Source organism: Chroicocephalus ridibundus, chromosome 4 (genome assembly GCF_963924245.1).
Source record: "Chroicocephalus ridibundus chromosome 4, bChrRid1.1, whole genome shotgun sequence".
In the NCBI taxonomy this organism is placed as follows: domain Eukaryota; kingdom Metazoa; phylum Chordata; class Aves; order Charadriiformes; family Laridae; genus Chroicocephalus; species Chroicocephalus ridibundus.
In genome coordinates this window covers 45,665,345-45,688,977 of record NC_086287.1, presented here as the reverse complement: position 1 = coordinate 45,688,977, position 23,633 = coordinate 45,665,345, and the positions used below count along the sequence as shown (strand labels likewise).

The 23,633-nt window shown below is 43.4% G+C and overlaps 1 protein-coding gene across 1 annotated transcript; it reads left to right on the top strand.

Annotated features, from left to right (window-relative positions):
* Positions 1-5,188: 5,188 nt before the first annotated feature.
* On the top strand, positions 5,189-22,490 carry VPS18 (VPS18 core subunit of CORVET and HOPS complexes). Its single transcript, XM_063332472.1, has 5 exons — positions 5,189-5,359; positions 11,557-11,698; positions 11,885-11,976; positions 12,710-14,580; positions 15,317-22,490. The coding sequence occupies exons 1-5, from the start codon at positions 5,269-5,271 to the stop codon at positions 16,043-16,045; spliced, it is 2,925 nt and encodes a 974-aa protein (XP_063188542.1). The 5' UTR covers positions 5,189-5,268; the 3' UTR covers positions 16,046-22,490.
* Positions 22,491-23,633: the final 1,143 nt, after the last annotated feature.

Sequence of the window (23,633 nt, the reverse complement as noted above, 5' to 3'; positions counted from 1 at the left end):
CCCGGCCGGTCGCCTTCATAATGGCAAGCGATGAGACAACCAGTGCTGAGTCACCGGCGTTTTGCCATGCACCTGAGTGTGCATCCTCCCTGGGAAAAATCAAGTGTAATTACCACTTAAAAGAAGTGACAGACAAAAGGGTGAAGACAAGAGCCTGAGCCTGGTTTTCCCTTGTGGTGTACCTCGTCTAGTCACTGCAACCTGCAGGAAGTGATGTCAAACTCTTCTTCCTATCGTTTTCTATCAACCTTGCAGAGGCAGAAATAGCCACAATGCACAAGTCAGTGGAAAATCAGGCTCTGGCTATTCACAGAAAAATTACTACAGCTGAAATCAAAGGAAGAAAGATTCTAGTATTTGCTTTCCCGTATAGAGCGCCTGGTTGATAGGAACTCCATAGTTTCTGAGTCCACAGCAATAAAAATACTTTAGAGTTCTATAGCAGCTAATGGGTATTTCTGGTGGGCACTGGAGATGTGTGATTCTGAAATGCCTTCTAGGAAAATTAAAAAAGGAGAGAAACAAAGTGAGAATACAGCTCCCACTATCCTGGCCTCCAAACTACTTTATTGCTCCTCGGAAATAAAGCAACGCCATGGGGGATGCACAGACATGTTCTGGTTCATCTGTTCACTGCCGCTCTAGTTAAATGCGGAGGCAAAGAGCTACAACAACAATATTATACTACATTTTAAGATTACAGAATAGTAAGTTTAAATGAAACGACAATGCCACCAACTTCAAAAATACTTTCTTAAATATTAGAAGAAAAGATAAGCACCTATATTGTACTTGGCCCCTTTCTCAAAGACAAATTCATCTCCTGTCTGACTTGCACAGGAACAAGTCCTGCCTCTCAGATGTTCTATAAATAATTTAGAAGTATGTTGCCATCTGCTGGAGAAAGTACATCTTTTCATAAATCAACATAAATGTGAAAAAGTGGGCAAGGTTTAAGGCACTCAAAGCTCTTTCTTTAAATCTGAAGCAGAAACAGCAAACTTCAGATTAAGGATAGGTTTGGGAGACAATGCTCTGAGCTTAATTTAATTATGGCAATCAAATAGACAATTTATGCGGAAAGAGGAGTTAACACTTAACTGGAAGGGGTGAGGGAATTAGCATATCCCCTATGTGAACCAGGGGAATGGCAGGCAGTTAACACCGAATATTGAGGTGCTGGGTTGAAGAGGGATCACTAGGAAAACCATAAAATGCTGTAAGACCACTGTCTCTGCTGAGTTACCAGTTTCAGTTCTCAAGCTTATCATTTATAGATCTTCCTTGAGGATCAGAAATGTGGGATCAGCCACAGAGTACCGATGATAGGAAGAAGGTTTTCTCACTGTAAAAGCACGTTTCTGTCCTTTCTCTCTGCTGCATGTATGCTCATTCCAGGACTGATGGGTTACGCCTGTAGAGCTTCCATGAGGGCACTCGGTGTGCTCACTGAAGGGCAGCATGCGCTGGAGCACACGTGTAGCATCAACAGACCTTGGTAGTTCACTCGTGAGAAAACTTCTTAAGGTGTCAGAGGAGCTGTGGTAAGCAGGTCTGCGATTGCCGCTCTGGCGCAACACGATTCCACTCAGCGTTTGCTGGTCTGCAGGAAGTTTGCTTCTGACAAGGAGTTTGGAAAGCTGGGGAGGTTGGTTAATGGTTAGGAGGTGGGCTCTGGCAAACTCATTTCCAGCTTTGATCTCTTCCAGTGTAAATTATAATTGTTGCATGGCTTGCCATGTAGGTTCCAATTCAGATTCTCATGGGCAACCGTGATACCCATAGGTACACAGCCTTTCTTTACTGTAGTAAATTTGTTCATAGAATTCAAGTGGTCACCCAAAGACACTGTCTGTGTCACTGGGAAAGTGTCACTTCCCGGACATGGTCTCTTCATTGGGTGGGAGACTTAGATATCTGCAGCACTTTCCTCAAAGCGGGGTGTCTGAGAGCCAGGCTGTATATTACATTTTTGTTGGTATTTTATGGAGGCTGTTGCGTTTAGGATAATACACCTACTTGCCTATGGCTTTTATGAACACAGTGTATTTTTTTTGTAGATCACAGTGAAGGAATATTCTATAGACAGTGAGGTGGAGTGATGATCAGTGCCACGTTTGTAGTGGAAATCTGTGAGGAAGTCCAGGGTTTAATTCAAATTATAATTGTGCTGCTAAGTTATCTCAGCGGCAGGTCAAGTCACTTAAATCTGAGCTGCCTTTGTTCTGCCCTTACCTCTTCCCACAGCCACATCTTCCCGACCTCTCTTCTGCACCAGCACTCGTGTTTAGATCGTGGATCACACCGTCATCTGCTGCGGGGCAATGAACTGGCTCACTCTGCAATCATGCACGCACTGATACTGGCACAAAGTACCAGCCAGACAGGGCAGCCACGAGTGACAGAGACATAGTGTTGCTGAAGCCGAGATTTACACAGGCTTAATCTGCTGTGAATCCGGACCTTTGGACACGGGATATGTTTGTCAATGCCATTATCTAGAATCTGTTCTTCAAGGCAGCTGAAGAGATTAGCATGTCATACAGCACCTAGATGTCGATAACTGTGTCCATAGCTTGGAGAAAACACTGTTTAACCCAAAATTACTGCAAGTGTGATCACAGCCATACAAAAACAAGATCAGAATTTAGGTTTCCAATTCAAAAGCCTCACCAAAATCGCTCCCCTTAAATTTTTCCCACAAGTCCCTCTTAAAGACTTATACCACTTCTACACACAAAATGTAATCATCTGATTCTCCATGCGCTCCTGGTGAATCAAAGAGCTCATAAATCTTTTGCCTGCAACCCTTGCTCTCCCCTTCTTTTCAGAATAGGAAATATGTGAATGCGGCACTAGGATATAATTACTGCACATGTTTGTAAATTAAATAGTCATAGCAGATGATAGTGCAGATGGACGGTGCAGGCTTGTGGGCCTGGATTAGCTTTAGGCTGATGTTTCATTTCCATATAAGGTGAAGATCTGGCTTCCAATTTAACCACACTAAAATCAGACAAAGGTTTCTCTTGAGGTATCAGTACTAAATGGCAATAATATCTGCCAGAATGAGAAAGAAAATCTCTTCTCTTCCATTTCTGGACCTGACCAAGAGAAAAAAACCATTATAAAGATATGTCCTGATCTAGGCTTTGAAACACCCCACAGAGCTGGAGACCGAGAAATTTGAGCAGAAATTTCAATTTAGCAAAATTTCCAGATATATTTTGGGAGAGTTTATTTCCCCAGTCTTCTACTGCTAAAAATGTAACTAAAAAGAGAAAAAGCATAAGCATCATTGTTGAAGGCAATAGGGAGGGACCTCATCTGAAATGACGGGTCAAACTATGCTCACCCAAGCCCACGAAAACATGAGCTGAAGCTGCAACCGACGCAGAGAAGGACTCAGATGCTCCAGGAAACTAACTGCCTCCTCTTTTCAAGAGGAGAAAGGCAAGAACTCCTTTGTTTGGTAAATCCTGGTTTTGGTACATCTGAATGAAGGCTATGATTGGTGATGATTTTTGCAAAGGAAATCAATGGCCTAAAAAGTCCTGTACGCTAAAGGACAGTGTTTGAACGAGAACAAATGGATTCAGGCTAGCCACAGCTTATGTTACACTGAAATTGGAGCTTGAAATCATGAGAATAATCAGCATCTGGAACAGGTATGAGCTGGAGCAGTTGGGGGAAAAAATACCCACACTTTCAGAGCTTGATAGGAATAGGGAAAGGACTATATGATGTGGTATCTACAAGAGTGGGAGAACGGATCTGATAGTCGAAGAATTCTCTTCCTACCTCATTACCCTAAACCTAATGTAATTTGTGTGTACCTTTTGAGAAGCTGAAAGAGAACAGTTGCTGTTTATGACGATCAGGATGATTGGAGAGCCAAGGAATGTGGTTTTGTTGTTTTGGCTCAGAGCTGCCACATAAAGAGGGTAAACAGCAGAGGCTGGAGCTGGGTCTCGGCTCCTGCCAGCGCTCGCAGGCAGGCTGAGTCAGGAAGAGCCATCTTGTGTTTTTAGCCAAGCAGACAGAGGTGACCCCGTGGAGGTGTGCCATGGGAGCCTCCAGGAACCCAGGTAGCGTGGGACCTGCACGTCTGGCTCAGCGCCGGGGAAAAGGCCTGAGGCAGAGTGGTGCAGACTGGAGCTAGTTTATGAGGGTGAGGTGTCCAGTAAAAGAGCAGAGGAAAAGGAGACGTAACTTTCTTGTTTGTGCAAAGCCAGCCACACGCTGCTGCTACTGGTGGTGCCTCACTGCCACCTGACGTGCAAGTTAAGTTTGGGAAGACCTCCTTTACCTTGCAATGGATCCCTCTGTGTGCAAACTGCCCTGTGGGACAACATTTTGCTGTTCCTTCCAGAGAGCGTTGTGAAGATCACGCGTAATATACAGTATATAATGCACACACAGTATATACGTCTCTATTCATTTTATATAGGACGAAACCCAAAATCGTTGTATAAGAGATTAGTCTTTTTGTTAACGCCGTTGTTATAAATTCTAGTTTTTTCCTAGAGGGTAAAGCTGTATACAGCAGATGTTGGCATAATCAGAACAACAGCTCTTAAGTATTATTTAGTACTTCAGAACCCTGCTCTGAAGTACAGAAGACAGGTCCAACATGCCTGGTCTAGAAAGCTGGGATAAGCTTGCATAGCAAATTTAGCACATGAGCACAGCCTCAGGCTGGATCCCCACATGCTTTGCCACAGTCATTATTTCAGCCATAAAGCCAAGATTTTACCACTCAGTGCACAGAAAAATCGCAATACAGAGTGTTTAAAAACAGTCAGTTACTGGTTGCAGTCAGTGGGTGTGTTAGCAGTAAAGCCCGCTGGTGCGCTCTCAGGTGAGGTACCACGCACCCAGCCCCAGGCGACAGCATGGCAGCGTGTGGAGGCCGCACGCACCGCACAGATGCACTGCCCCTGCAAGCTTTGCTGTGTCTGACCCAGGAGCAACGGTACGTGCTGATTAGCCACCTTCAGGGTACTGCGAGGGACATGAAGGTCCGGACTGCGACTACAGGCGTAATCAGGGAAGACCGGCCGCCCCCCCGCCGCCATTTTGATGCGGGGGAGCCCCGTCCCTCAGGAAGGCTGCCGCCCCGCGCGCCGGGGGGAGAGGGGCGGGGCCACTACGCAGGCGCAGTGCGCCGCCGGGCGGCCACGTGACGCGGGTCAGCTGAGCGTTGGCGGAAGCGGCCGGCGCGGGCCAGGGGTACCGGTGACCGTTGGCGGGTGACTGTTGGCGGCCATGGCCTCCATCCTGGACGAGTACGAAGATTCCCTCTACCGCTCCGCTTCCGTGCAGCAGAGCCGCGCCAGCGTGGGCATCCCCCACTCCGGTAGGCGCAACCCTCGGCCCGGGTCGGCCCCCGGGGGCAGCGCGGCGCTGTGGTTACAGGCAGGTCCCTGGGAATCCCCCGGTGGAGGACTAGGCCCGGGGTCCGGGCGGCTGGAGGCGTGCTCCCACCGTTAGCCCCTCGACGGGGCCTCCGGGGCGCCGGGAGTTCCTGCTGAGAGGGGGGAGGCAAGGCGGCAGCTCATTAGTTGGGGGCGGGGTAATTTGCTATGTGACATGTTTTGATGCAGGGGACACTCAGTTCCTGACAAAGCTTAGGGGTGATGCAGGTTATCTTAGCAAGACCGATGTGCTTGTTACCAGTGGGACAGCTTCACCTCCCTGTGCGATGAAGTGGTGTGTGCTGGAAAGACTGTACGTGAAGTGGCATGCCTTCATAGTCACAAATTATAACCACATCTCAGCACTATTCAGTTCAGAGCTGTGGTAGGTGGTTGTCTGAGATCGTCTCATAAGCTTGCTTCCTTTTTTTTAATTTTTTCTCCTCTCTGTGGAACCCAACTGTTACAGCCACAGTATTCTGTCTGGCTGCACAGCTGTACCTGCATGCAGTTAGTTTCCTAACCCAGGACCAGTTAACCAAAGACTTCATTTTTTAGAGTGGTTCCCTTAGTCCGACTACATGATGGTAAGGTTACTGCTGAAGAAGGTTACCAAGAAAGCAATCTGTATTAATGTTAAACTTTTCTGTCAAGGTTTGTGAAGCTTTGGTATACTGTACTATTTGGGGAGCTGTGCAATCAGTGCAAAGTAACGGTGTGATGACCAGTCAGTTGTTTCTTTCATGTGAGAGAAAGCAAACAAATGGCAGGTATATTCCATGGTAAATTCAAGGTTTATTAGATTCAATAACGGTTCCCTTTGAGATGCCACCTCACAATGCTTTATTGAGTATGGCAGGAAAATGTAGGTTATGAGAGGATTCTGTTTTGCCTGGTATTGTCATGGTAGTACCAGCTCCTATGCAGAGCTGGCATTTTTGAGTTACAAGTTTGGAAACGCATGGACATGTTCTTTCAAATTTTTTCCTCATGTAGTGTTGCCCACTGTTAACCTTTGGGGAAACCAGGTTGTGAGCTTTATATATGTAGCAAGAATTGATGAATTCTGTCATACTATATCTATTATTAAGTACACAGACAGAATTACTCTGAGTCTAGGTACTGAAGTAGATATGTTCCCCATGTTTATTTGAACATGCATAGTTATTTTGTTGTGTAATGTTAGATAAAGAATAAGTGTCCTGAATAGGTATTGTGCAAAACAGTGTTGTTACTGAAAATAAATTTTCAGGGACTCAGCTTTTCTTTCTGACTGCTGCAACACTGTCTCCAGTCATGGCTGTCTTACAGTTGAGAAATCTGCTTGTTTGCTGACAATTAGTGTTGGCAAAGGAAGTTTGGGAAACTACTTAATTGCAAAGGCACAGCCTAATCAGTGTTTTAATTAGTCTTAAATCAGACCTCACTGGTAACTTTGAATAAAAGTTGGGCCAGTAGAAGTTGTGGGCAATCTGAAGTTTAAGTAAATTGATTTTGCAAAAAGATCATAGAATCATAGAATGGTTAGAGTTGGAAGGGACCTTAAAGATCACCTAATTCCACACCCCCTTCCCTGGGCAGGGACACCTTCCACTAGACCAGGTTGCTCAAAGCCCCGTCCAGCCTGGCCTTGAACACCTCCAGGGATGGGGCACCCACAACTTATCTGGGCAGCCTGTTCCAGTGTCTCACCACTGGATTGCCCTGACCCACATGCAGGACCTTGCACTTGGCCTTGTTGAACTTCATGAGGTTCGCACACGCCCACTTCTCAAGCCTGTCCAGGTCCCTCTGTGTGGCATCCCTTCCCTCCACCGTGTCGACCGTACCACACAGCTTGGTGTCATCGGCAAACTTGCTGAGGGTGCACTCAGCCCCACCATCCATGATGCCAAAAAAAGATGTTAAATAGTACCAGTCCCAGTACTGACCCCTGAGGAATGCTACTTGTCACTGCTCACCACTTGGACATTGAGACGTTGACCACAACTTTTTGAGTATAGCCATCCAGGCAATTAGTGATCCACCGAGTGGTCCATCCATGAAATCTATGTCTCTCCAATTTAGAGATAATGATGTCATATGGGACAGTGTCAAATGCCTTGCACAAGTTCAGGCAGATGGTATCAGATGCTCTTCCCTTATCCACCAATGCAATAACACTGTTGTAGAAGGCCAACAAATTTGTCAGGCATGATTTGCCCTTAATGAAGCCATGTTGGCTGTCACCGATCACTTCCTTATTTTCCATGTGCCTTAGCGTAATTTCCAGGAGGATCTGCTCCATGATTTTGCCAAGCACAGAGGTGAGACTGACCAGCCTGTAGTTCCCCGGCTCTTCCTTTTTTCCCTTTTTAAAAATGGCCGTTGTGTTTCCCCTTTTCCAGTCAACGGGAACTTCACCCGACTGCCACGACTTCTCAAATATGATGAATAGTGGCTTGGCAATTTCATCCACCAGTTCCATCAGGACCGGTCCCGTGGGCTTGGGCACCTTTGGGTTCCTCAGATGGTCTTGAACCTGTTTTTTTCCTTCAGTGGGCAGATCCTCGTTCTCCCAGTCCCTGCTTTTGCCTTCTGCAGCTCAGACGGAGTAGCTAGAGCCCTTGCCTGTGATGACCGATGCAAAAAAGATGCAAGTAAATAGTTAACTTCCTGAAAGCAGTCCTTAAGGTTAGGTTGGAAATTTTGGAAGGTGTTAAAACTTATTCCTCTGTTTCAGTTAGTTGTTCCCTGTGCCTGTTAAACTGCAGGTACTGTTTCTCGAAGTTGTAGGTAACCAAGCAGTGACTCTTGCCAACTTACAGTGCTGCATTGTAAACTTCAAGTACTGCAGTGCCAGCATGAAAAGACCTACTTTGATCCACTAGACTTAACTGATGTTGGTGAGTTTAGATCTTTGAACAGATTGAAAGCTCTAAGGAAAAATGCAGATTTGTCCAGAAATCAGGGTGGGAAATGCTGCAGTGGAATCTCGCCTGAACAGCAGAGGGACACATTGGGGTCAGGATGAAGGAGGGGACTGTTTGAAAGGAATGCATGTTATAAAATAGACATCTTCTTTGTATAAAGAACTGTAAGTTAAACAAGTTCATCCTTCTCCTGTTATGGATGCTAGTTAAAATTTTAAAATTCTCATGTTAGCGATGATGAACCTACAGTTGTTATAATTGTAATGGATAAAGTCCTAAAGAGTCCAGAAGGCTAGAATCCAGTCCATTGGCTTGAACTATGACTGAAATAAACAAACAAACCAAAACGAAAAACAAAACAGACAAAAAACCCTACCCGAATTCTAAACCCCTACCTGTGTATAGGTGCTAGTTGTTCGGTTTTCTTCCTGTCAGCCTTGTTTTGCCTGATGGCAATCTGAAAAAAAATCAAGAGTGCCTGAATGAATGTGACTTGGCAATCCATTCGTATGTGGGTTTTCCCCATCAGAGTAATCCTTCCTTTTTATATATATAAATATGTATTTATATTTATTGGTTAGCTGTGACATCATGTGAATCTGCAGCTTGGGAGCTTTGTCTGCATGTTTTGAACCGCAGTTCACACCAGCAAGTTTAAAATGTGGCATTGCAGCTCCCTAATCTGAAATGAAGAACATCTGTTTTGCTTAACTGTAAATAAAGGAACGCACATTTGCATAAGTGGGTAATGTTTAAGATGTGGATCAATGCGTAAGAAAAAAAACCCATACATGCTGAGCAAAAGGCTGCCTACTGAGATTGTGGTTGCTTTGTCTGTTCCTGCATGTGCATCTTTTCTCTAAAACAAGAATCCTTTAAAGATCCTGCAGCTGGTCTAGTGGTGAGGCCAAGGCAAGCAGAAGGCATCGGTGGAATAAGCAATTAAAGGATTCGTAGTGTTAGCAGGCTGCTTTCCATGACTTCACTGGCTTTTTCAACAGCAACAGGACTGAAATTAGAGTTTTTCAGGATATTTTGGGGGAGGTTATAGATACTGAGTGTGCTTTGGAGTGGTGCTTTTAGTCAAAGTCTCGAGAGTGTCAGGCCTATGCTCTTTAGGATGGAAGCAGCCTCTTTCCTCTGAGATACAATCCCAGGCTTCTTTTTTCTTTAAGTTTACATCTTCCTAGGTAGCTACTTTGGCCATGAATGGCCTCAACTTATTATAGCTTGCTTCATTTTCAGTCTTCCTATCCAGGCTAACTGCTGCATGGATCTGCTTGCCTTAGAAATCCTTCAGTTGCATGTGGAACAAAGCAGATGATAGGTTAATTTAGCAATGGATCTATCTGTCTTGCTTTCTAGCTTGAGGTAGTGTGGTCAGACTGAGATCCTCTGCTGCTTTCCTTGTTAAAGGGTTATGTAAGACTTTGTGCATATGGGAAATTCAGTCAGTGGGAAAACTGGTCTCATGGGATAGATGTGGATGAAACTTTGTGATTAGATCTGCTTGTGGACGCACATATGTTCCAGGATTTTGCTAATGAGCATCATCACTTGGTTTTGGTTTTAGATGAATGGCTTCTTATTTTGCAGTTCACTGGCATATCTATCTGAGCTATTTTGTAGTTTTTTACTTCCTCATAGGAAGACCATAAAGACTGCTGCCCTTATTTAGGAATAGAATGGCCTGGTCTCTGCAAGTCCTGTGTTTTTGGGTGCAGAGGCCTACCCGCCTTCAGTGAAAACTAAATCCGTTATGCTGCTTCTCTGTGCTGCCAAATGGTGTTACAGGTTCACCTGTTTTAAAAGTTTCAGTTTGTTGACTGCTTGCCTGTGGCTGAGCTTTTGCCTTTGTCATAGCCAAAGGAATGAGTTTGAACTGCATCCTGTGCTTTGCCCATCTGCACTGAAGATCATAAGAGATTCTTAAAGCAATTGATTTCTAAGTTTTATTTGTTTATTAACATATTTCTCCGGAAGTATGTCAATTCCCTCAAGTCAGACCTTCTCCACTCTCTGCCTTTCCCACCTAGATGTCCTTCATAAGTAATCCCTCAACATGCCTTCCTATGGATGCCACATTTCCCAAGGTGGTTGGTACTAAACTGACCAGCTGAATATTTAATTAGTTGCATGAGCTAACTTGCTCTCATTGTCCACTCCCATTTTCAGTTCGTTGCTTTTTCAGGTTTGCTTGGTTGGGCTTAAAACGCAACATGTGTCCTGTAAGGTGGCTGTGTCATGTCAAACTTCAACCCTTAACTCTAACCTGAACTTAACTGTGCATTTCTTAGAATTCGGGCATGGTTTTCAAAAGGATATGAGTATTAGGTTAGTCTGTCTCCATTTTGGGATTTACCATGAAACAGTAAACTAGTCTGAAAGGGTTTTGGCTCAGGAAGCAATTTATGCCAAGATTGGAGCATTGATTCAGCAATCACCAGGACTTGGTTATTGTTTTGGCTCTAAGAAGTAGTTCGCATGCCTTCTAGCAACAGCTGGAAAGTTGCAATTAGGATAGTGTTATGGTTGGTAAAACAGGGTTATGGTAAAAACATCATTGTGACCTCCAGCTGTGTTCCCTGCAGCAAATAATCCAACAGACTTCTCTCTATGATGAAGTCTGCTATGTGGATACAAAAAAAACCCCAACATGGCTTTAAAAATAGCTTCAGCTTGTGAATGACGGATGTCACGTATGGTAGCTCATTCAATTACAACATGGAATAAGAGAGAAATATATTTCAATTAAGGCCACAGTGGTCTCTTGGGTAGTTTCTATGGGAGTGTCAAACCAGAGTCCTCTTTGTGTCTTATGTAATACCAGCCATTCTTTCCTGTCTTGAAGAAATAAACTGCCAACCAAGGAAAACAAATTACTTTGTGATTCTACTCTCATTTTCAGCTTTTTACACAGTTTACGTGACAGTTTTGTGGCTTCCCCTGGAATTCTGTGTGCATTCAAATTAACACTTGTGACAAGTTTGCGGTTCTGTGACAAGACAGTAAGGTGTATTACTACTTTTCTTTCCTGTTATACATATCTACCTGAGTGCTGCTCTCTGTGCAGCATGCTCCATGAAGCACACTCTCTTTTCAGTAAAACTCAGAACAGGTGATGATCTTTCTAGTCTTTTAGGTTAGATTTTGGTGTAGTGGGGGGTGATTGTTGTTGTGGGTTTCTGTCTTGTTTTGTTTTTTAAGTGTTCATGTTCTTTCTTCAGGATATGTGAATGCACGACTGGAGAAGGAAACACCAATATTTAACAAGCAAAGGATTGACTTTGCTCCTCCAGAGAAAATTAACAGCTTAGTGGTCTCATCTAACCAGCTCTGTATGAGCCTTGGCAAAGACACTCTTCTCAGGTAATGCTGTGAGAGACCTGAAGTTATTGCTTGTTTTCCCTTGCCTTTTTTTTTTTTCATAAGTTGTCAGAGAACTTAAAATCACAAACTGGATAAGAAGGCACGAACCCAATATGGAAAACAGTAAGCAATTAACGCCTACATGAACTTTTGTTGGAAGCATGCTTTCATGGTTTCTCTTTGCAGGATTGATCTTGGGAAGCCAGATGAACCTAATCAGGTAGAGCTGGGACGCAAAGATGAAGCCAAAGTCTACAAGATGTTTTTGGACCACACAGGTGAGGCAGTGGACTATGTATATTTACAGACAGTGGTTGGCAGCAGATGCAATTGAATGCACGTAACAAGCACTGGTGAAGGAGTTCTCTTTCTGTTCTGTAAATAAGGAGAACAGGTGGTTCTTTTGTGGGCAGGACTCCATTGCCCAAGGGTCCTGCCTTCTTATTTGCCCCATGCTATTAGAAAAACACTGGTTTGTTGTGTGTATGTTGTTGCTTTTGAACTCTCTGAAATGAACATAGCCAATTAGCCTGTTCTGAGCAAGGCTGCTAAAACCAATAAAAGGATATCTTTGCAGCCACCCTGTGCTGTGTTTATATAAGAATTTTTAAAAGGGATTGTTAAACATCTGCAGCTCACTGTAGCCTTGACTGATTTTTAAAAAGAAAACAAAAGTTTGGAAAGAGATTCTCATGTTTGTCACCAACTGACAGGGATAGGCGAGAACTCTGGGAACTGTTTATCCTTAGAATAATTATTGACACAGAAGAATACCTTCTCGCTGAAGCATCTGGGACTAGTATTTTAAGTTTGCAACATATAGACTACTGTTCTGATCCAGCATGGAAATCCCCCACATTCCTAAGAATGCCTGGGAAAGTCTTGGATTTAGTATGTTGATATCAGAGCTTATCAAGTGTGAGGATTAGAAGCCTCAGGAATTTGGCTTGCTTAGGCACAATCTTAATTTGTTCTTTCCTTCTCCTTCCCATACCCCTCGCCTGTTGGCAGGCTCTCATCTCCTGATTGCTCTGAACACCAGTGAATGCCTTTACCTGAACAGAAGTGTTCAGAAAGTGCGAACACTCTCCCGCTGGAAAGGCCACTTGATTGAAAGTGTGGGCTGGAACAAATTTCTTGGTTCAGAGACCAACACTGGGCCTATCCTGGTGGGGACAGCCCAGGGGCAGATCTATGAGGCCGAAATCTCTGTCAGCGAGGGAAGTCTCTTCAGCACTAATCCCGACCAGTACTTTCGACAGGTCTACACTCTGGAGGAGGAATCGGGACCTGCCCCAGTCTGCTGCTTGGAGATTGAACGAGGAATAGAAGGGAAATTTTTTATTATAGCCACCACTCGAAAGAGACTCTTCCAGTTTGTTGGCAAAGTGCCTGAAGGGACGGAACAGCAAGGCTTCAGCTCCATATTTGCTATGCATGCTGACCATTTGCCCAGCTTCCGTGAGTTTCCAGCCAACCTTGGTTTCAGTGAGATAGCCTTTTACACCCCAAAACTGCGTTCCAACCCACGCTCCTTTGCCTGGATGATGGGAAATGGTGTTTTATATGGTACATTGGATTATAGCCGTCCTGATTCAATTTTGAGTGATGAACGGGTCTGGGTTTATCCTTCTGATATTGATATAACTGTGAACAAGCCAATATCCATTGTACTTACCCAGTTCCACTTCCTGTTGCTGCTGCCTGATCGGGTGAAGGCTGTATGCACTCTGAATGGGCAGGTTGTTTTTCAAGATCTGTTCCTGGAGAAGTTTGGCTTACTGACACGCATGATCAAAGATCCCACAGTCCAGCAGATATGGATTCACACTGAGAAAGTAGTGTTCCGCTACCACGTCCAGCGGGAATCTAGAGATGTGTGGAAGATGTATATGAATATGAACAAATTTGATTTAGCCAAAGAGTATTGTAAAGACCGTCCAGAGTGCCTAGATATTGTGCTGGCAAAAGAGGCAGAGCACTGCTTCCAAAACAAGAGGTATCTAGACAGTGCCAAATGTTATGCGCTGACCCAGAACTACTTTGAGGAAATTGCCCTTAAGTTCATTGAAGCCAAGCAAGAAGAGGCCCTGATGGAGTTTCTGATTAAGAAGCTAAGTAACCTAAAGCCTTCTGAGAAGACACAGACCACTCTGCTGACCACGTGGTTAACGGAGCTGTACCTGAATTGGCTGGGTATATTGGAAGGAGATCCCTCACAGCGAAATCTCTATTTGGATACACGGGAGAAGTTTCGCACTTTCCTGAGCAGTCCTAAAAACAAAGACTGTCTATTTAATAACCGGGCATCTATTTATGAGCTGTTGGCAAGCCATGGGGACACAGAGCACATGGTCTACTTTGCAGTCATCATGCAGGACTACGAGCGCGTAGTAGCTCACCACTGCCAGCATGATGAGTACGATGAAGCTCTAAATGTGCTGTCCAGGCACAGAGATGAGAAGCTGTTCTACAAGTTCTCTCCAGTCCTCATCCAGCATATTCCCAAGAAGGTAGTTGATGCGTGGATTTCTATGGGCTCTAGACTGGATGCCAGGAACCTCATTCCAGCGCTTGTTAACTACAGCCAGAGTGCCAGCACCCAGCAAATCAATGAAGCCATTAGATATATGGAGTTCTGTGTCTATCAGTTGGAGGAAACCCAGCAAGCCATTCACAACTACCTGTTGTCTCTTTATGCTTTGTGTCGGCCAGACTCATTGCTGTCATACCTGGAGCAAGCAGGAACCAACCCAAACAGGATCCACTATGACCTGAAGTATGCATTGCGCCTGTGTGCAGAGCATGGGCACCACCACGCATGTGTCCATATTTACAAAGTGATGGAATTATATGAGGAGGCTGTGGATCTAGCCTTACAGGTATGTGTGTCTGTGCATGCATGCTATGATGTATAGGAATGTAGCTTGTTCAAGTTATCTTGAACAATCGAGCATTGAGAGGAAGTGGACAGACTCCTTGGTATAGGAGGTGTGCAGCTAAGTCTAGGAAGAAAGACCTGACTCTGTTAACATACTTCTGTGCTTTGTTGTTTTAAGTAGACAGCTGACTGACAAGCCATTAACTGAGGGTAGGGGCATGGAAAGTACGAGGAGGGAGTACTGTCTGTCTTAAGCTCAGTCTCTAATGTAAATTACCTTTAACGTATCTGCATTTATGCAAGACTTGTATAGCTATTGTTCAGGATTCTAATTACTTCCTATTCCTAGCTGTGATAATTATCACAGAAGAATGCCTTTGTCAGCTTAGTCTGAGCTTCAGGGAAATGTAGGATTTTTTTTCTATTGTCATTGCTATGTCTTTGCTGAAATGTGTGGCCAGCAAAGATACCGTAACATGGCTTATCTGCCCTTATTGTAGTGCTGGGCTTTTTTGTTCTCTGCTGGGTAGCAAGCAAATCTGCAAGGAGGAACGCTGGTGGAGAGGAAAGTTGTTTCACATGTAAACAAGGAGCAGGCCAGTAGTGCCGTCCACGGCAATGAGATAGCAATAGAAGTTTTCTATTAATGCCTCCTATAAGGGACAGCAGTTGAAGTTGAATGGTGGATAAACAAAGAGGGAAGCTTAACTCAGTTTCCTTGTCTGTCCAACTCCTAGGTGGATGTTGATCTTGCCAAGTCCTGTGCAGATCTCCCTGAAGATGATGAGGAACTCCGGAAGAAGCTCTGGTTGAAGATTGCTCGCCATGTTGTTCAGGAAGAGAAGGATGTCAAGAAGGCAATGGCCTGCCTCTCCAGCTGTGCCCTGCTGAAGATTGAAGATGTCCTGCCATTCTTTCCAGACTTTGTCACTATTGACCATTTCAAGGAGGCAATCTGTAACTCCCTAGAGGACTACAACAAACACATTGAAGAGCTGAAAAGGGAGATGGAGGAAGCCACACAGAGTGCCAAGAGAATCCGAGAGGACATTCAGGAAATGAGAAATAAGTATGGCTCTGTGGAGCCTCAGGAAAAATGTGCTGCTTGTGACTTTCCACTTCTAAACCGCCCTTTTTACCTTTTCCTGTGTGGTCACATGTTTCACTATGACTGTCTTCTCCAAGCAGTTTTCCCAAACCTTCCTGCCTATAAGCAGGCAAAACTTGAAGATCTTCAGAAGAAGCTGGCAGCTACCAGTCAGCCTTCCAAGAGCCACCATCGTCCCAAGGACGCAGATACCATTAGCTTGGGGAAGGGGCAGCAGAGCCGGGAACAGATCAAAGCTGACATTGATGATATTGTGGCAGCCGAATGTGTGTACTGTGGTGAGCTGATGATCCGGTCCATTGACAAACCTTTTATTGATCCCCAAAAGTATGAAGAGGAGATGCAAAGCTGGCTGTAGTTTTCCAAATCTGCAGCTGTCAATGGACCAGAGTGGTTTTGTTCACAACTTGTGAAGCTTCTGTGGTGGAGATACAACCTCCGGAAGCAGGAACACAGTGGCTTCAGTGGAACTCTAAGGAAAGAGTAGTGGGGTCTTGTTATCAGGATTACAGTGAACTAGTCTTGAAAAATGGGGAGATATAGCTATGACTGTCTAAGAACTTGAACAATAGTTAGAGATAACACTGCAATATATTTAGCAGATGTTTGCTGCTTGCAGTTCTTCTGAGGTTCTCAGTGTGAAGCTAATGGAGTGCCTTGTCCAGAAGGAATTGGGAACAGCCTGTGATTTGTCTTCCCTGTTGTGTGGTATTTGTTTTGGTGAAGACAAGCTTAAAGGGAAAGGTAGTGAAGAACACTAAGTAGTGTAGTCTTCATTCATCACTTTCAAAGCTAGAATTGCATTCTGTTTCCTTTTTCCCGAGAGTCTATAACCACGTACATGGAAAGAACATGAAAGGACAAATGCTCTTGCATATATATTTTGTAAACATCATGCTACACAAATACATGTTTCTACACAATGTAATATAAGAATGTGTATAATTCTCAAGCAGGAGTGTCTCATAATACACTTAAGTCATTTGCCTGCAATTCAAGGTGTGTAATTCTTTCCCACAAGCTTTATGGACAAGCCCATACATTTCAATTTTCTCTAGGTACTGTTTCTGGCAATACTTCCTTGCCTGTTCACCCTTTCCTCCCTCTCTCCATCCTATTTCTGTTATGACTGTCGTTGTACAGTGGATCTTGGTTTTGTCTTCACACAAAACCAAAATTGATATATGCAGTAGTAATGTTTCAACCGATACTCTGCAAGCAGGAACACAGCCTATTTCTGTTGTCCTGCTGTGGTCCTCTTCAAGCTACGCTTGAGCACTAGACGACAGATCTAGTTGTAGGTTCCCTCAAGGGTAGACTACAGAAAAGTTCTGTTGGTATAAAATTTGCTTTGCCATTTGAAGCCAGTACCTTGTGACCAGCCAGTCTTTTGTCTTCCTGACAGTATTTGATACTTTCTGGAGATGGCTGCAGTTCAGTGCTTCTGTCTGTTGCTCTGACTTGGAAAATTCTTCCCAGAAGGTGGCAATCATTACACTGTGGGTGAGGGAACAAAAAATTTTCTTCAGTCATTTAGCAAGGGTTCCGTGTTTTATGTTTGAAGAAACTAAAATTTTAATGAAGCTCTGCTGTTTGGGGCTGAATCACAAAGGTAGTAATTGGCAGAAGAATGCCATGATCTAAATGAAAAATGTTGATTCATTAAGGCAATAGAAAATAACTTTCTTCTGAAAAACCTCTTCAGTTCTTTCACATGAATGTATGTGCTTGTCTCGATTACATCTCTGAATCTGCTAGTCACCCGTTCGTAGGGTTGTAGAAATGGGTCTTCACATCACTGGAACAGAATATAAATTGGTTTTCTCAAGGAGCTGACCTAAGAATTTTGATAACCATTCAGAGCTCCAGAAGAACATCCATGCTTTTCTTGGGAGCTTCAGCCTGGAAGGAACGAATTTCATGTGTGTAAAATTACAGGAGTAATAAAAACTGGAGCTGGCAGTAGGAAAACCTCAGGTTTTGGAATCCTCTTTTCATTGTTGAAGCTGTGGGATAGGCAGTCTCCTTACCACCTGGTAGTGTTTGCTGCTGGCTGGCTTATCAGAAACCACTGTTTCAGTTGGTTCATTAAGCAGTGGTTCAGAAACCCCACATGCTGTAGTTTTCTTTGTCTCTGGATGGCCTTTTCCTTTGAAAAAGTTGATGGGTCTAGCAGAAGAATTTGTGATGAAAACTAAATGTGACGTCTTTTGAAGTTCAACATTAAGCCAGTTATAACTGGCTGCTCCTGAATCATCATCTTTTCATGTAAGCAGTGTAATATTTAAGGTTGTATATGTCATTATAAAGCAACAGTAGCCCCCCACCCACACCAGTCTCCAGTCAAAAGCAAGTGGCTGTTTTTCTGCCCTTTAGCAGAAACATGAGCAGTAGCTCATTCTGATGCAGGAAGTAATTTCAAGTTATTTATTTTCTTTGAGATGTTCTTAATATTTGTTCCATCTGTTTAATTTTGTGTTTTTACAGGATGCTTTGCTGGTATATTAGAGTTATTATAGTGCTCCATTCTTTTCCTATTAGTGCTACAGAACAGTTGCATTGCTGAATGTTTCTGTTGTGCTCTGAAGATTAGCAATATTCTTTGCTTGAATACCATTCCAGGGAGATCTGCTTGTCCATAATATTGGAAGAAGTGCATGTCTGTGGGAGCTGAGGCATATCAAGTGAATAAAAACCCTCAAGTCTTTGCCTGAGATGAGGTGGTAGGGGAAGGCACCTCAAGAACCTAATGATTATTCCAGTCTTAGGAATTAATATGTCTCAGTTAACAAAATTAGAACTAGGTATTTTTTGAATTACTAGTACGCAACTTTCTCAGAGCACTTTAGGCTTGTTCACTAGATAAATATACCACAAATCTCCTGCTTCCTCACCACTGTTACCTGAAAAATCTTTAAAGTCATTTGCTGTCAAGGCTGTGGAGTGTGTCAATGCCTGCAAAGACTCCAGCAGTGGTTAAATGACTAGTGCCAGACCACTTCCAGTAGTACAGGAAGCTACATAAAGATATCTTTTGAACTCTCCTTACATTGTCACATGCTTCAGAAGTTTCAATAACCACTCACCTGTGCTTCTTGGCAATTTTGCAATATCACTCAATGAAAAAGGTAAGATGGTTTTTTGGGGGTGTGGAGGGAAATGAACTGTTTACTGTTTTCCCATAAATCTAATCTGCAAGGTCTCTTCCTCTTTACTTTCAGAATAGCATTTTTATCTTTTCTCGTTATAATTTCAGCACAGTTACATTTTAGAAATCACAGTCCTTTGTATGTTTGGTTTTTTTTTTTTAGCTGTGAATGAATTGTGTACCAGCTGTTACAAATGATGTGGCCTTGGGTCTTGTCCTTGTCTGTGTGAATAAGCCCTACCATTTACTTTAATGCAGCTACAGAACAGTGTGACCAAAAGGGTTGGTGAGTGGGAGCCCCAGCCCTACGTAACCAAAACAAATATCTCCAGCTAGATTTATGCTAAAGAAATTTAGTTGTGCAGGCAAGGCCTAAAGCAGACTTGTGCCTGCTACCTCACCTCTCCTAGGCTTCAAGGAAGTGACTGGGGAAATGCTGAGTTGGGGGAGACAACGGTGAGTTTGTGTTACAGAAGAGTTTGTAGAGAATTTCAGATGTGCTTGCTTGCTGTTGGTCTGTGTAGTAGGAAGCAGCTAACTGAAACGTTGAGAGCTGTGTGTTTTGTCTTTCTAAAAAGAAATGACTGGGCTGGAAATTTAGGAAGGCAAGTTCTTAATAAGCCACTAGATGTCAGTGCTGTCCATTTAAATACTGAGGCTTGCTGCAGAGAAGCGAAAAGTATTCTGTAGCAGAAGAACGGAAGGTACGTAACAGTAAGGAACTGAAGCAGGTGCCCAGTGCCTTTTGGTGGGGAGAGTGGAGGCAGACCTGTAAGGTAGTTATTGGAGGCCAAGGTGCTAAAAAAACTAACTAAAAGGCAATTTCAGTTAATGAATCACTCTCTGGTTTTGAATATCAAAAGCTGTTAACAAATTACTATCAGTCCTCTTTTGTGTAATTGCATTCTAGTGTAAGTTCCTACAGACCTAGTGTTTGCTAAACTGTAGAGGGATTATCCCTGAGCTTGGAGTTGCAATATCTGGTGGCCTTGGGTCTGGCCATGTTTGGTTGCTGCTGCTTCATCGTGTCCTAGCAGCAGGCATGTGAGCCAGCTCCTTAGTTGCCTGAGTTCACATCTAGTGTGTTTTCTTAAAAGCATCCGTAAAGTTGGGTTTCTAATATGATATTGGACGCTTGACTTGCAGGAACATAGTGTGTTTGGTTTTGCCTTTGAATTGTGGGGTCATAATCCCAGTAAAGGGGCAAGTGGGAGTAGGAACATCTTGTACTCCATCAAAATTAGATGTTGTGGTTTGACTCAGACTGTAGTCGTGTATTAGCATGTAGTTCTTGGAATAGGTATTTACCATTCACTACTGCCCTGTCACCGTCAGCGTATAGACTGTCTATGCTTATGAGTGCAAATACGTAGCTTCTTGTAGGAATTCATGGGAAGTTTGTTGTTTCTTGCATCACTTCATCCAACAACACTGTACTGAGCTGTGGGAAGACAGACTGAAAACAGGCCTCTTCCTTGCAACAAGTGTACTGAGCTGAAATTTGAGAAAGACTTATGGAATTTTGGATTTTTTAATTATTATTATTTTTATTCAGACAGATGAAGTATCTTTTTCCAGAATAGATGGAGTATTGTGTGGGTCACTGTGGTATGTGTAAGTGTTTATGAGAGAATCTTACGGCATCCTCAGAGCAGAGAGAGGCTGGCCAGGATCTCGTATCCTTTTTGTACATGGAGGAAGGGATGCCTTGGAAAGGAGAGGGAGTGGTGTGGTTTCTATAAAATAATTTGGCCAAACTTTATGTATCTGACTTCAGACAGGCTTCCCCAGTGTAACTGCAATATTGATGAATCTGTACTTTTCACACTGAGGTGCTGAAGAAGAAAAAGCTCATTTCCTTTGGAATAGGAATTTTGGTAAAATTGAAGAGCTTAGGGCTTGAAAGTGGAACACTATACGAGTGCCTTAAATTTGCAGTGGGTTGTGTATGGGTTCAGCTGCTAAATTATCTGCTGTCTCTGATCATGCCCAGTCCAGACTTTACACCTTCTGAGCCCTGTAGGATTTGAGCTTCATGCCCTTACTGTGATTTTGGAGACTTGTGATGCTTCCCCCTCAGCTCAGTGTTGGGGTTTTTTCACTCCCAGATCTCACAGAAAGGCATCAGGCTGCTTATTTGCAGCTTTGAAGCAGTCTGGCCTCCAGCTGCTTTCAGGTGGTGGGAGGGGAATAAGATTAAACAAACTTGTTAGATCTACCTGTTGAAACTGGTTGGGATGGAGAGAAAAAGGGGTCAGGCATTTCCTCTCTGTAATGGCTAGAGGTATTGAAGGCAGCTTGTTTTGAGTAAGACTGGTTGCTTAGGAACAAGGAAGCTACAGGAGCACTCTAAGCTTACAAATACAGCTATAACTAATCCTACAGACTCACTTTGTCATTGTGGGGCAGCTCAGCAGCGGGCAGTTTCCAACTTGCAGCAAGTCGGTATTGGGTTCAGACTTTCTGCAGTGCTTCATGGCTCCCATGATGGTGGTTGATAGAGCTGTTTTAATTCAGCACTTGAGCTGCAGAGCTTGGTCGGTGTGGGAATAAGTACAGCTGATTTGTATATACAACATCAGGCTGTCTCACTGCACAGAGATTTCCATCATATGCTCCAAACACCACATAAACACCCTTGTTTTATAAGGGGTGTACAGGCTGTACCTGGTATATGTCAGGTGGTAATTTTGGTTTTCCTTCATGTGCGGGTATTCATATATTCCTTCTGTGCTGCTGTGTTGGCTGTAGGCTGGGTTGTCTTCAGATAGGCCATTTGAGATAGCCTTTTGTTTGTTTAATGTGTAGTTTGCTTGCTTCATCTGTAACTGAGATTACTACTGGTAGAGGTTTTTGCAATTAAAGTGTTCAGGAGAAGCTGAACCATAGCCTACCCCTCATTTCGTGCTCCATATTGAATGGTTCATTGTAGGTGACGGCTTACATAAAAAGGATTGAACAACTGGTTTGGTATCCAAAAGCAGATATTCTCCACTTTGTGCGATTGAAATCCAAGTGCTGGTCACTTGGCATGGCACATGATCTTCGGAACACAGCCTGAACTTGGAAGCTGCTGGACTCCATTTAAGCAGACATCTGTGTTTTCCAATTAATCAGTTATTCAACAGTCTCTTTTCATCTCTGCGTGTACATACTGAATAGATTTTCTAATAAATAAATGATTACTGTGGAACTGGGTTCATAAGACAGTTGTTCCTATCTATAGGTTCCCTTTTATTTTGCCATGTTTATTAAAAACAAGGTGCATGGTGTGGTTTTGTCTGAGAGTAGATCTGGCGTGTTTTGATCTCTAATGTTTCAGCTCTGTTCCTCTTTTCACATGCAAGGGCGGGTATATTGGGCCAATGCCTTTGGATGAATCAGGAATGTCACAGACAAAGAGGAACATGAAGGCTGCTGTATTAGTTTATTTAGGACTTTCCTCTACAGACTCTACATGACAATAATTAACAGCTGCCCTGTCTGGTTTTGATGGCTGTTGCGTGTTTTTCATCATGTGAACAAAATACTCTCTAGTAAGAGCCTGTGAAGGTATGGGTAGTCAAAATTTGTTGCTCTTCAGCTAATTAAAATGGTTCTAGCAAAATAGCCCTTGTCCAATTTTTCTCATAGTAGCTATCAAGATAACATTAACATGTATAGCTGATCTAAATAAAACAATATTCCATGTATAGCTGAAGCATATGTTGCCATCCTTTGTAACAGGGCCATAAACTTAGATCAGCTCATGCTGTTTGAAAGAACTGAGCAGAATGTTGCTGGGTGAGGAGGAAACTGAGAGTTGAGGCTTACTCTCCTAGATGTCCCAATTCTTTGTTTAATACTTGCCTGTGTGACACAGCATGACTGTCGCAGGGTGCCATCTGCATTTGTGTTACAGTGGTACGTTCTGCTGAGCAGCCTTTTTGGGAGAAAAGCAGTTCCTTATGTTCTGCAGTCTGTTTCAAACACTTGCCTGCTTGCCCAGTTAATGAGATTGGAATAACTAGGACCATGTCATCTTTCTGCGGTGTTCTTCTGAAAGGTTGCTTATGGTAATCCTCAGTATGTGCTTCAAAGACTTGCAGTGGCAGGCTTTCCAAAGCAAAAAATATGTTAGTACAGGAAACATCTAATGAAAGCAGAACATACCAAAACCCATTCCCTAATAAGCCAGAGTTTGTTCTCATTCTGTTGAAAATTCTTAGTGAGAAAGCAAGTATAAGCGGTAAAGTAACTTTTTTTTATTATTATTATTTCCTTCAACTCAGACTTTTCAAGGAACACATGAAGGACGGAAATGTCCTCTTCTGTGAGCTTGAGTGGATGCAAGTCAGTTAATGTGGACTTTTCTGTTTATAAGGAGCATCTTAAATTTGTCGTTTGCTGTTGGTTGAGAAATGTCTTGTGATCCTTGATCTACCTAATACTTGTACACACAGCCAGTTTTAGGAGACTGTGAAGTGGAACAATGTATAGCAGCATTCAGCAGTCACTAAGCCAACATTCTGGCAGTACTTTCTTTGCTGGTGTAGAATCGGGGTTTGCTGCTTGAAAGCTGTTTTTCTTGGCAGCATGGTTACAGAAGCAGTAGGGAGTTTTCAGAAGAATCTTGGGTGGCCCTTGTATCCTTATGGAGAGGTACCTGGAAAGTGGTAACTGCATAGAATGGAGTGATTCAGTACTGCATTTCAGCGGCTTTGAGTTAGAGTCGCACGCTTGATGCTGTGGCATCTGAGCCAAAAGTAAAGGTGTGTATTATTTGCCTGCCAGGCATCTTGTCCTGCCCTGAGTTATG